Below are 13,211 nucleotides of genomic sequence, written 5' to 3'. Positions count from 1 at the left end.
GCCATCTTAGCCATGTTCACAGGTTTGGAATTAGTGTTCCTGTCACCTGAGAGGTTTGAGGTTCATATGTTGTTAAATTGTTACACCTGATGTTTTAGTGGCCCATATTTTCCATATCAGCAGCCCTGTTACCTTGGTGGGGGGTTCTTTATAATTGAGTTTATATTGAGGGTATATATTGAAAGTACATAGGCGCATTATAATGAGAAGCAATGAATGAGGTTTAAGTAATTTTGAACAAACCAAACCACTGAAAATCTGGAAAATGTAATACCAAGGAAAAGGATGAAAGAACAGTTAGTTGTAACAGTATATAGCTTTGAAACAAGATGGTTACAAATTCTTCAGATCAATATGCTTTGAAAATGCTTTTTTTAATTTATTATTTAAGGATTCAATAAAAATATTGTCCAGTGATGTGATAAATTCTTAAGAGAGCACATGAAGTGTCCACTATGAGAGGATGTTTTTCTGTCCATTTTATCTGTCTGGTCTGCTGGCTTCTGGAAGTAGAAACACTTGCTTTATACTGTGCAGGAAATCTACATGTCAAGGCAAGCTGAACTGTTACGTTCTTTCTATTCTGCTTTTCAATGGTAAAAGGAAGTTAAAAACTGACAGATTATTTTAGCCATACGTGTTTATTTAATTTAAACTGAAGAACGTTTCTAAAAGAGCACTCATATTGGATGTGCAGTATCAAGTTGAAATTTGAAAATGGTGTTTTATATATGATCATGGATCCTGGTAGGATGTAGAGTCAACCTTTTCTATGGAACAGATTAATATTTGTGCATCTCCACATTTTTTGTCCTGTGTCACTTTTGAATTTTTGCTCTGGTTTCAGTTTAGAATGATGTACTGTAAATAATGCAAAACTAATAAATCTGCCCTGAGAACTATGATCAAGTGTGTTGGGATTGAGAGAATAAAGTGAAGCTTTAAAAGTGTTACTTCTAATCTGGTTCACCCTTCGAGGTCACCTACTGGTTCTTGGTCTGAAAGCTGTCACCAGATTATAGTTATGGTCAGGGCATGCTAATATATCTTTCTCTAAGGGATTTGGTCACCCTTGCTTCTTTACAACATTTTTACACTGGAGATTTACAAAGAATACATTTTACAAAGAGAGTGAAAGATGAGTTATAGCGGCACCTGGTGCTGCACAGTTTTGCCAACACTATTCTAGGGGAGGCCCCTCTTGCATCAAGGTATTTGAAGGTAATTTTCAAAGAGGTGCCCATACCTAATCAAGGTTGGCTGTTGCAACTTAATCCAAATAATTATGCTGTTTTGTCCATAAGTGCCATTGATGGGTATGACGTATCTGATGATGATTCTTATGTACATCATTTCCAGCTATAGGTGATGTAAATAATATCACTTTATTAATCCTATACAATTTCTTGCATTTGGAATTTCTTTCCACATACTCCAGCTTGCTCTCCATGAGACACACAGACAGGGAGAGAAGCTTGGGGTCAGAATGCAGGGTCAGCCATTGTACAGCACCCCTGGAGCAGTTGGGGTTAAGGGCCTTGCTTAGGAGCCCACCAGAGTAGGATTTCTCCACTGGCTGCAGGATTTGAACCAGCAACCTTCCAGCCACAGGTGCCGATCCTTGGCCACAGAGCCACCACTCTTCCCCTTGGAGGTGAAAACTTTGTACTTTAAGCACTAAACCAATGGTCCTAATAATTTCTCAGAATTTCCGTTATAATTATATTTGCATGCACAGGGTTAATAGGATATCCATTTAGTTGGGGGATAAATGCGTTTGGACTAATTTTGTTATAGATATGAACCTATGATTCTCACGTTTTGGTGCCAATATAAGTAGCAATTGTTTGGAGTAACAAAATGTTTGCTTCTGAATGCAAAATGTATATTTCCAGTCTGTACATTTTGCCAGACATCTAAATTTGAACACAGTTGCACTCAACTAAATGAGTATCGTGTCACTTGGAACTTGCAGTGTAGTGAGGGGCAAGTGATGTGCAGAATTAGATCTGCTAGCCAAAGTCTACGGCAGAGATCTACTGTATATTTCGTAGGTCATATTTTAGTCAGTGGTTCTCAAACTGTGGTACGCTTACCTGCAGTGGTACGCCAAATGACCCTGGAACTGTGTTGTGTGTGCTGAAAACTCGGAATGGGTTTTCATATTTTGAATTTTAATACAAGTCGAATATGCAGCCTATGTACTACAATACAGTGCGCGCTAATACTTCAGTCGACACGAGATAATCTGTAATTCTATACCACTATAAGAATGTGTGCTATGGACGCAAGTGACCAATTGTATTTTAAAAAAAGCTACTGTATCTCCAGCAAATAGGGAGGTAGGAGAATGTGCGTGATTTTGGAACAATTCCAATGTTGTAAGCACAGGAATGCATAGAAATACGTGCGACGAATGCTAGTAATCTTGTGAGAGCAGGAAAGCGTGATAGATAACAGAAAACTATTAAAGAACTGTTCTAAGTTAATTTGAGAAAAATACACCGAGCGTCTGTGTTTCGCACCCATGCGCATGAAATAAAAACGTAAAATAAATATGGAAATAAAAATGGAAATGCGAGCTTGCGGATTGCTAAAGCAGGTAAGCCACACTATTTTTGAAGAACCTTATTTACTGTTGATAAAAGAGCTGTCATGTATTATGTGTGAAGAAAAGGCTGCTGTACAGCTCGACCTGCTGCCCCGCCCCCGAAAAACACAGTCACTCATAGAATTATTAATGAAGGATTATATCAAAAGTACGCTGATAGAGCGCGTTAAGATGATCAGATGTTTTTCACTGCAATTAGATGAGTCTGTAGTAGATTTGTCCAATTTGATCGTTTACATAAGATACGAGTTTGAGGGTACGTCCCATGAGGACTTTCTGTTCTGTAAGCCGCTACCAACAGGAACTACAGGAGAGCACATATTTCAGCTTCTGAATGAATTTATAGAAGAGAATGCCATTGACTGGATAAAACGCGTCGGAGTTTGTACAGACGGTGCTAGAGTGATGACAAGCCAACACAGCGGTGTAGTTACACGAATTAGAGAGGTTGCTGCAGAAATTAATGGACGCATTGTAACATCCACCGCGAGACTTTAGCAGTCAAGAAAATGCCTGACGATTTAAAATCTGTTAGACTCTTGTGAATTGTATCAAGGCTCGAAAAATTAATTCACATCTGCTTTGCTCGACTAAACAGGCTCACCCCTCTCACTGAAATGGTACTTTTTAATTATTTTTATTTGTTGTTGTTACTGTTTTTTTCAGCATCTCGGCAGGTGACTTTTGCGAGGCGCATGTCGTCTTTCAGCCGATCCAGCCAGCGCGTAAATGGTCCTCCACGGGGCCGGCGGCCTTCCACATTCAATTCGAGGGCGGTCTTTGCCATTGATGTGTCATTGCTGCAGAGCACGTGCCTATACCATCGCAGGCGTGATTCCCTCATTTTCTCAGTGATTGGGGCGACTTTGACGGTGTACTCCGTCTTCTTGATGTTCAATTTCATCCCGAATCGTTCAAGGTGCGTCTTCCACTCCTGTACTTGCTGTTTGAGGCCGTTTCGCGTTTCACTTGCTATCATAACATCGTCGGCATACAATAGCGTCCATGGATGCCTAGTTTGGATATCTTTGGTCTTTTAACTGCAAGGTGGAAGCTGTATTCAGTGTTGAAGAGCGGGACTCTCCAGTGCGTTGACTCAAGGAGCATTGGAGTGCTTTGACGCACAGTAAGACTTTGATCTCTGCACTTCCTTTAAGAATCATTTTTTGCTGTGAAACCTACAGTTCGTCATCAGCTCTGCCCTGTCTGACAAACGCATTTTTTAAAATTATATCACGTTTTAACTGTGAATTATGAAGCCTTGATTTTGATTATTTTTGTTGCTCTTCTATAGTAGTATAGTATAGTATTGTAGTTAATTAAACTTGATTACTTTGTGATAGGATAGCCATACAGGCTTTTATTATTTTCCTTAAACTGCTTTAGATTCAGTAAATCTCTCATAAATAACCTTGTAATAGATTTTAAAGGGGGTGACCCTGAGATCTTTTTGCATGACAGATAGCAGGCCCTGCGTTGAGGCCCAGCAGCTTGCTGCATTCTGTCTGAGACGTTAATGTGTACAGTATTGATAAAAAATAAGTTATTATATGGCAATTCATTTAAAACTGTAGGGTTAAAGCCCCTCAGGCTTGAATGGGGTTTTTATAACTTATCCTGCCGAAGAGTCTGGAGTAACCTACAAAGATCATTGGGTGAAAAACTATGCAGAAGAAGCTGCTGTGGCATGACTTTGGAGTTTCTCTGAATATCAGCACAAGGAGCTGCAACATACTGTTAGTCAGTGTGAGAGTCAGAACGTGAAGTAGGAACCTCATTGTAAGAAGCCCTTTGTCTTAACCTCTGGACCAATAAGACCTTTATCTCCATTAAACCTGGCAGAAACTTTGAATATGTCCTGTTAAGAGAATGGTCAGCTCAGTGAACTCATTAAGAGTTCAGTTAAGAAGAACACCTGATCCATGATCCCTGGATTTAGAGCCTCTCCAGAACAGAGTGTAGAATGTGCCCTCCAGTATACTCCAAATCCAGACTGTGCCTCCTCACTCTTGGCTGCAGGTCCCAATTCTGTTTTCCGTAATCTGAACTGAGATAAATATTGGAATGTGATTAAGCAGACTGAGGAGAAATATCCCCTATCAGATACTTAAAGAACCGGTAGCTCCAAAATTTTATTTTTGAGCTACTGGTAAATCCTTGTATATCACTAGGAATAACAACACCCAGAAATTTAGCTTATTGCAATGTTCGTTAAGTGTTTTAGACACGATAATTTAGACTTAACCTGCTTGACTGAAGGCTACCTTCCTGGCCAAAGGATGAGGAGGCTGGGACCCGCAAAGTGAAGAGTTACCAAGGGGCAGCTGCAGTGAAGGAGGGATGCAAAAGACCAATGCAAGGGAGAGAAGAGGATTACATACAGAACAGTATTTATAATGTTTCGGTTAGGAAATTATGTCATGATTGGTTACAAATTACTGACAACTGAGGTTGCTGAATTTAGCAGTTGTCATTCCTCCTAAACCTTCGTTATAAGCTCCATTTATACACAAATTTATCCAAAATGTGTTATTCCTCATGTTATAGTATGACTATTAACATAAAGTGCAATTTAAGGAACTTCCAAATATTTTCCCTTTAGACATCATTAAAACCAATAGATATGATATCAATGGTTAACAATAAGTGATAATGAGGTAAAAATATAATTGTATTTTGTTTACGCAAAACATTATTTTGTTTTGTGATTTCACAAAAAATAACTAAAAATAAACTATTTTCTTTAAAGCAAAAAAGCAGCTCAAGGCTTCAATTTATTTTGAAAATGATGTGCATTAAATATTAAACAGAATTAACCTCATGCAGTTAACGTACCTTAGATTTGTAATATATACATCATTTACTTATTGATCCACAAACCTTTGGATAAACACATTTGTAAACAGTCATTAGATCAGAGAACCAACATTAATGTGATCAATAGTCATAAGACGTGCCAGGTGATTTTTCCTCTTTGCCAGGCACTGGAATTGTATTGAAAATTCCAAGGAGGTTTGCAATTCAATGAAATGCAGTTAATCATAAAGCCACCCCCATGGACTTCTTAAGAGTGAGTAATAATTTTCTAGCTGGTCATATCAGATGAGGTTGTGATTAGGACAATGGTGTACCTGAAGTGAAAGTTCCTTTGGCTCCTCTATTTTTTGGTGATCAACAGCTTATTTTGCTGAAAGAAAAACAACAGAAATGTATAGAACGAGGTATTGAAGAGCTCTTAAAATGAATAAAGTACAGGAAATGAATAAAGTAAATTTAATAATGCTGATAACATTCTAACAGATGCTTGGCCTGCAATGCAGAGACCAGATCTCATGCTTCTCGTGTACATGAACCTGCGTCAGTTAATCTGGCTGGGTGCTCAAGACTTATATCACTAAAGACAACCATAATGTGATCATAATGGGTTTGGTTCAGTTTGAAATTTTACTTTGCATTGCATTAAGACAACTCAGCAGGTCATTGTTTAGCATAAGTAAACAAGAATCATGTCCAGTTCCTGTATTTTTCAAAGGGACAGAAATCTTTGAATTGTTTTTGTCAGGAAAGATGATGGAAGCCTGTGCCATCCTCCTCAAACATGGGAGATTAACTATTAACTATTAACTTGACTGGATTGACTGGACTGGGATTCCGAATAATTTTTAATACTCAATTTTAATACAGAGTGTCAATGCAAGGTATCGTATATAATAAATAAGAACAAAACATTTTGCAATGAAAACAGAACCATGTTTCATGACCCCAGATTAACCTCACGGAATATCTGCTCTAAGATGCTTCTCACTGGACTCTTTGCCAGGTCTCTGGCTCATTAGAAAGCAGTCAGACGAACATATTCTTTGCTCTATGGCAACTTGGGAAGGACAAAGGATGTGTCTTATTCAACTTTAATTGATGTTGTTGCCAAGCAGTTCTCCATTAACCATTAAACTGGCATTTTTAAATGTATTCCCATTGTTTTATTTTATTATTTTTTTACTCAGAGGATGATGAAAGGCAGATTCTTGCTTTTAACATTTTCTGATTTGACTTGTTTTTGTACTATATGTTTCAAGAACACACACCTGGAAGTCCTAAGAGGGAGAAATTGGCATCTGGGCAGGGTTTGAAATGAAAATATTCTTTCCTCATGTTCTGTGGGAATGGCTGCATCAGTAGTCAAAGTGAGAACATAAAAAGGGTTACAAATGAGAGGAGGCCAGTTGGCCCATTTGGTAGTTACTAGATCATTGATCCAAGGAATTTATCCAACTATTTCTTAAAATAAGACAGGGTATCAGATTCAACACCATGGTTTTCATACTTATTCATACTCCCATAACCCTTTCCATAAAGAACTGCCCGTTCTTTATATGCACTTCCATATAGTTTCCACTTCTGTCCTCTGGTTCTTGTTTTAGTGTCCATCTTGAAGATGAACTGTCTGGACTAACTTTGGTGATGAGATAGAGCATTTTGAATACTTGTATCAGGTTACTTTGTAATCTCTGTTCAGGAATGAAAAGGTTCAGTATATATTATATAAATTTAACATCCCTTGTAATTTCTAGTTTAGTCCTTCTAATTGTTTCCATTACCGTGCCTGTAACCCAAGTCAGACTTATTTTTCTGCAATTTTTTGTATTCAGATTTCTCATCTATCTATCTCATTATCTTCATGACCAGTTTTGAGACTGTTGCATCAGAATAAATTATCTTGTTTTCTTGAGTACAATTGGTGAGTTATCATGTGGGTCTGGGGATTTATCCACCTTGAGTACCTTTAGTACCCACACAATTTCTTCCTTATATTCTGTTTATACTATTTAATGAAGAACTTTATCCTTCCAGTAGCTGAGGCATATGTTGATTCCTCATCATTTCTTCATAATTTCTTCAAATCTGCATTCCAGAAATAGTAAACCTTTGCTTTAGACTCGACAAGTCTAGTCACTTAAATACGTTTAGCATACTGTACCATATTACTGTATGGTCACAGTTCCTGAATGCTTCTCTTAGTTTTGTTTGCCTCACTCTAACTTGATTGTTTGAAAAGACAAAATCTATACAAGAACTTCCTTGTATACGTGCTCCAACAAATTGCGTAAGAAAGTAATCATTATCCATATCTGTCATTTTGCAGACATTTCTACTGTTTTGTTCCTGTCTATGTGGGGAATGTTGAAGTCTCCAAAAAGCTGCTTTTTGTTTGTACCTAAATTCTTCATTTGATTATACAGTGGTGTTGAATTATGCTCAACGTCTGGATTTGGTCGTCTTTAGTATACTTCTGTAACTATATCTTTGGAATATTTTAAAATGATGACTCATATAGATTCAGAGACTCTCAATTAATTTGACTTTAGTTCCTGAACCTAAATATTTATTTCTTCCCTATTCCTTTTGTAATTTAAAAATTGCTGGCTTTGTGCAACACATGTGGATGAAGGTAGCACTGAAAATCAGAAACAGGTACAGGTTTGATACCAATTACAAATCCTATTCAACCTTTAACAAGCAGAAACTAAAAGATAAAAACTGAAATAATTTACTGCAATTAATAACTCTGCTGGAGCAAAAAACGGAAGACACAGTGGTCCCCCAGGATAGGGTTGGAAACCATGACTTATGGCAGCAGCCTTGTTTTCCTTGGAGGCATCCCATTCCACTACTGACTAAGCCCACCCTTGCTTATCTTCTGAGATATAGTATGAGAGCATCACACATTGAAAACAAATACAGCCAGTTTCAGTGCTAAAGTGTGCATTGGGCCTTTGGGCAATCACATAGGAAAAAGGTCTCACTTGACAATGTTTAAATCTCCATTATGGGATAATATTTTGAAGGATTGGAAATATGTATTTTGAATTCTCAAATGCATAGACAAAGTTGACCCCGGACACTTCTGAATGGACACTGAAACATGCCTCATGTTGCCGCAAGAAAAATAACCTGAGGAGGCACAACTAGGGGACACAAGTGGAAATGACATGGGGGTGCATTTAAAACCGAGAAAAGGGGGTATTCAGTATGCATTGTGGGAGTATGAACCAAACTGCCATGTTGTTGTTGTTAAAGCTGATAGCCTGATGTTTTTTTTTTTAAATGACTGAATTAAGCTTCTAGCTTCTAACTCCCAGACAGGTTACATGGACCAAAAAGCCTACCCTTGTTTCTAAACTTTCTAATGTACTTATTTTGACCAAAAGGAAGAGTGCCACCTACCTGTAGCAGTGGAAACTGTTTTGCTGCATGCTCCTGATCCTGAGTGCCTGAGTGACACATAGGGAGTATGAGTTTCACCATTTGCTGACACACTGCAGTGAAACTATTTGAGATTCACAAAAGGATTCCATCTTTTCCATTTTCAACCACCATAATTGCACATCTTCAGAATTAAAGACTCAATTACATAATTCATTATGAACAATGGTTCAAGTTCATGTTATCATCTAAAGATAACATAAAAAATAATAATAGTCTTCAAAAAGAAATTAATCTAACCACAAACAATCCAGTATAATTTTGTTATGGTTTGGCTCATTTTTACCTGGAGTATATTAATTGCTAGGTCTTTGGTAGTATTCCTTAGAGTGAAATCTGATCATCTGTTTTGGTTGGGGGCAGCACAGTCATACAGTAGTTAGCATTGCTGCCTATCACCAGGGCCCTGGGTTCAGTTCCAGACCTACTGTAGGTCTCCTTGTGTTTGTGTGGGTTTCCTCTGGGTGCTGCAGTTTCATTTCAGAGGCCAAAAACATACTGGAAAGTTAATTGGCTCCTGAAAAAATTGGTCCTGGTCTGAGTGTGTCTGTCTGCCCTGTGAAACACTGCCGTCCCGTCCAGGGTGTACCCTGCCCTTGTGCCTGTCGCTGTGGCATGACCCTGATTTGGAAGAAGCGCTTACAAAATGGATGTATGTTTTGGTTGGTATTTCCTCCAGATGTGATTAAACGTAGAGATTGTAATGCAACTACATTCACTATTAGGGGAACAGTGTTAGGGCACCATTACCAACAATAACAAAGCTGGTGTGTCTTAAATAGCAGGTTTAATGTTAAATAAAGGTCTCAGTGAGTGACACAGCATGGGGTGCAGAAATGTGTTACAATACGCTCGAGTAACAGAGTAAATCAGTTTGTCCAAGAAAAAGAAAATGTTTTGTGTTTGTATTTTTTGTTGTGGAGTGTCAGATAGTGATGGTGGGGTTCATAGGTTGCAGGGCAGACGAAATGTCTGTAGGGTGTTTTAAGGAGGTTCTAAATGGTAATTGGAGGTGTAGTCTTTGTGTTTACAGATATCTGGTTCCATTACAGGGCAACCCAAAATGTGAGAGAGCAACAGGAAAGCATTTACACGGAAAACTGTTCCTTGGTTTAATGGTAAATGAGGAGGACTCTAAGGAGTGGTTACTATAGTTTATGACAGTATTCTGAAGGTCTAGTGTATTTATGCCCAGTAAAGACATGTTAAACGCACAGCAAATCACAACACTACTGTGGTGAAACCATAGTAGAAGTGGTTTATAAGGGTGAGGCCAGTATGAGTTGGTAAGTGTCATTCACGTCCTGGGCTTTATATTGAATCACATGTTCCTGGGTTTACATATTCCTGGTTAAAACCTAGTATTAGTATTAATTTTTAAAATATTAATCTTCTTCGTATGGATTCATTTGTTAACAGGATATTTTTGGCATTATAGTTTTAAAGCCTGAATCTTAGTGATAACAGGCTCTCTACTTAATATTCTATAGACGTAGAGTCTCCGCGTGCCTTAAATTCTGACCAACTTTCTAAAAATAGCCTACTCTTGACGTCACTCGTCCAATCAGGGATTAGCCAGGCAGGCGGGGGTTAGCGAGGCCATTTCGTCTCTGAACCTTCCTTTGGTATCCAATGGAAATTCTTCTGTTGGGATGGTTTCCAGGTGAGATCTTGTCGAACGAACCAACTAAAATTCTTGAATGCGAAGTTGGGCGTGGTATAAACTGAAGGAAAATAATAGGTGACGTTATTCGTTGGTTTTGGGAGGCGGGATAAAATGCTCTTGACAGGTAGGAAGTGACCAATTCCCAAGCCGTATAGTGAGGATTTAGAAGCGATTTACCAATAATAAACAACTATATGTTGTCTGTCATGTTTGAATAAACCAATGGAGATGAGCGAGGGCGGGATTTTGTAGAGGCCGGAGTTCCGTCAGCCTTAAACCGAGGATTAAGGGGGGGGGGATGTTGATTTGGGGGTTTTTCTAATCGGTTTTGGGTTCGGTAAACCGGTTCGAAACCTGGATCGGGAAAAGAAAGGGGCGGGATAGGTTCAGTGAAGCAGGTACTCGCGGAGGCCTTTGAAGAGAAGTTTCAAAGCTCTAAATACCGGGGAAGAGCCGGGGGGGCCTCGGCGGGGGCTTTGAGGAGGGACAGACGGGGAAAGGGGGACCCGAACCAGGAGGACCGGACCGGGCTCGACCCAGGAAAGAACCAGGCTTGAGAAAATAGGGAGAAAACAAACTCACGACCCTTTCGGTGGGTGGATTGTTGTTTTTTAAATAAAAAACGGAGAGAGGGAATCCCAAGACAACCGAACCGAACCTGGCCTGGAGGTCCGTGGATTGTAACACCGAGGTGAAACATTGCCCAGTCGGCCCGGAGATATGGGTAACGCTCCCACAGCCAAGAAGGGCAGCGAGATGGAGAGCGGTGAGTGTTTTGTTTTTCATAATACGTCCGCTGGTGCTAGTTTTATTCGAATACATTATTATTGTGATCTTGCATTGAAATTCAGTTTCCGAGTGTCCTGGATCTCTTGGTGAAGAATACTAAAATCCAGCCGATTGAGGGGATTTACGAAGTGTGTTTTTCTGCTTGTATCTAAAGTCATTGTTGTGCTTTCCCTGAGGGGAAATGGCTTTGGATTTTGGACCACAGGAAGGGACACGGGTCCTCTAGGCACATGAAGCAGATAGAAATGAAAATGTAGTTAACACACAAATAATAGTCTTATTATTTTAGTATTAAATATATGCTTTAGTGGTCTTTATGAGCAGATAGACGATGCACTTGAGTCTGAACTCGACCAGCTGTCATCCGGAGTGCAGTCCAGCGTGTCAGTGTGTCAAGGAGCCCGGATGCCCTCACTCCCCACTGTGGGCACCAGTGCTGCAGGACAGCCCCCAACCCAGCTACACAGTCCATCACAGGGCACAGACACACTACATGCCACCTCCAGGAGGCGTTACTTATATGTGAACTTGAATTTAAAAGAAATGTCAAGGCGCACTGATGTCTTTAAACCTAACCCAGCCCCGGTTCAACAAACAGGTTTGGCGGATGAATTAGCAGTCGCTAAAATCACGGCCCTGACAAAAAATAAATTCTGAAACCGCAACGCCTTGAAACGTTTACAGTGGTATACCATGATTTAAAAGATAAATTACGAGTAGCTTTTTAAACAGTAATAGACACCAGTGCAGGAAATCAATATTGTGTAACCACACACATTTCACACTTCACACACTTGCCATGGTGTACTTGTATAAGGAAAAACAGATGTGTCCAGGTTAACAATTCAGTAGGAAGTAGTGTTTGAAAATAGTTTTGGCGAATGACTGGAAGTGCTGTTCAAAGCACATAAAATCGTACAAGCATGCCTGTAAGTAACATCTTTCTAAAAGTGCAAAGTTAAGTTTGTAGAAATAATTTGATGTGTGATGAAGTAAAGAAAGTCAAATCCAAAGAAAGAATGTAATTTATTGCAATTTAAAACCCAATTTATCCTCATGTATGCTTTGCACACAAAACTAACAAAACGGTTTCCCCTCTTATAAAGTACAGTTAAAAGCAGTGTTATCTCCTTATGGCCTGATCTCTGAGCACCACTAGGTCTGATCAGTAATGGAATGAAAGACAGTTGCTGCTGTAAGTGATGTTGGTAGACCAGTAGGTGGTGCTTTTCCCTCTGGGGTTTGGGGTTTGTTATGATGGAAACTCCCTCTTTGTGGAGTGTGCATGTTTCCCCCCACAAAAGACTTTTTGCCTAGGAAAAATTGAATCCATGTGTTTGTGTCCATCGGGCTGTCCATGTGTTAATGTGCTAGTGTGTCTGTGCCCTGTGATGGACTGTATCCCATCCATTATGTTCTCCTGCTTTGTGCTGGAAATTGGGGTCTTTCTGATAATATATGGAATTGTTTTAAAACGGGAACAGGAGTTGTCTTTACCTTAAGGGTTGTGGGAGTATGGGAGTACATTGAAGACAATATGTTGCCCGCTTTCTAGTAATGAGTGGATGAGATTCTTGCATCAATTAGTTACTAACTACCAGATGGGCTGAAGGACTTCCTTTTGTTTGTTACCGTTCTTATAAATAGCAAGTACTGTATTATCAGGACATACTGTAGAGGCAGAGACACTAGGAAGTTGAAAGTCTAGGTGTGATACTGTGAAGGAATTAATTGGAGTGCAGAAAAAAGATGAGCACTGTTGGGCTGAAAGCCCTGTTCTTGTTTTTAGCTTTTTTAAATTATGATAAGGTAATTACTCAGGATTATCACCTTAAGAATAAATCATAAATCAGTTCCCTGCCTTATGAGCCACCATATTGT

At 39.2% G+C, this 13,211-nt stretch overlaps 1 protein-coding gene across 1 annotated transcript in view; it reads left to right on the top strand.

Annotated features, from left to right (window-relative positions):
* The first annotated feature begins 10,488 nt into the window (after positions 1-10,488).
* The window catches only part of LOC102686951 (cAMP-dependent protein kinase catalytic subunit alpha), an 82,943-nt gene continuing 80,220 nt past the window's right edge, over positions 10,489-13,211 (top strand). The window contains exon 1 of the mRNA XM_015349488.2: positions 10,489-11,307. Within this exon, the coding sequence (XP_015204974.1) occupies positions 11,262-11,307 (46 nt within the window). The 5' untranslated portion in view covers positions 10,489-11,261. The remainder of the gene's footprint in view (positions 11,308-13,211) is intronic.

Source organism: Lepisosteus oculatus, chromosome 11 (genome assembly GCF_040954835.1).
Source record: "Lepisosteus oculatus isolate fLepOcu1 chromosome 11, fLepOcu1.hap2, whole genome shotgun sequence".
NCBI lineage: Eukaryota > Metazoa > Chordata > Actinopteri > Semionotiformes > Lepisosteidae > Lepisosteus > Lepisosteus oculatus.
This window is presented reverse-complemented; position numbering and strand designations above follow the sequence as displayed.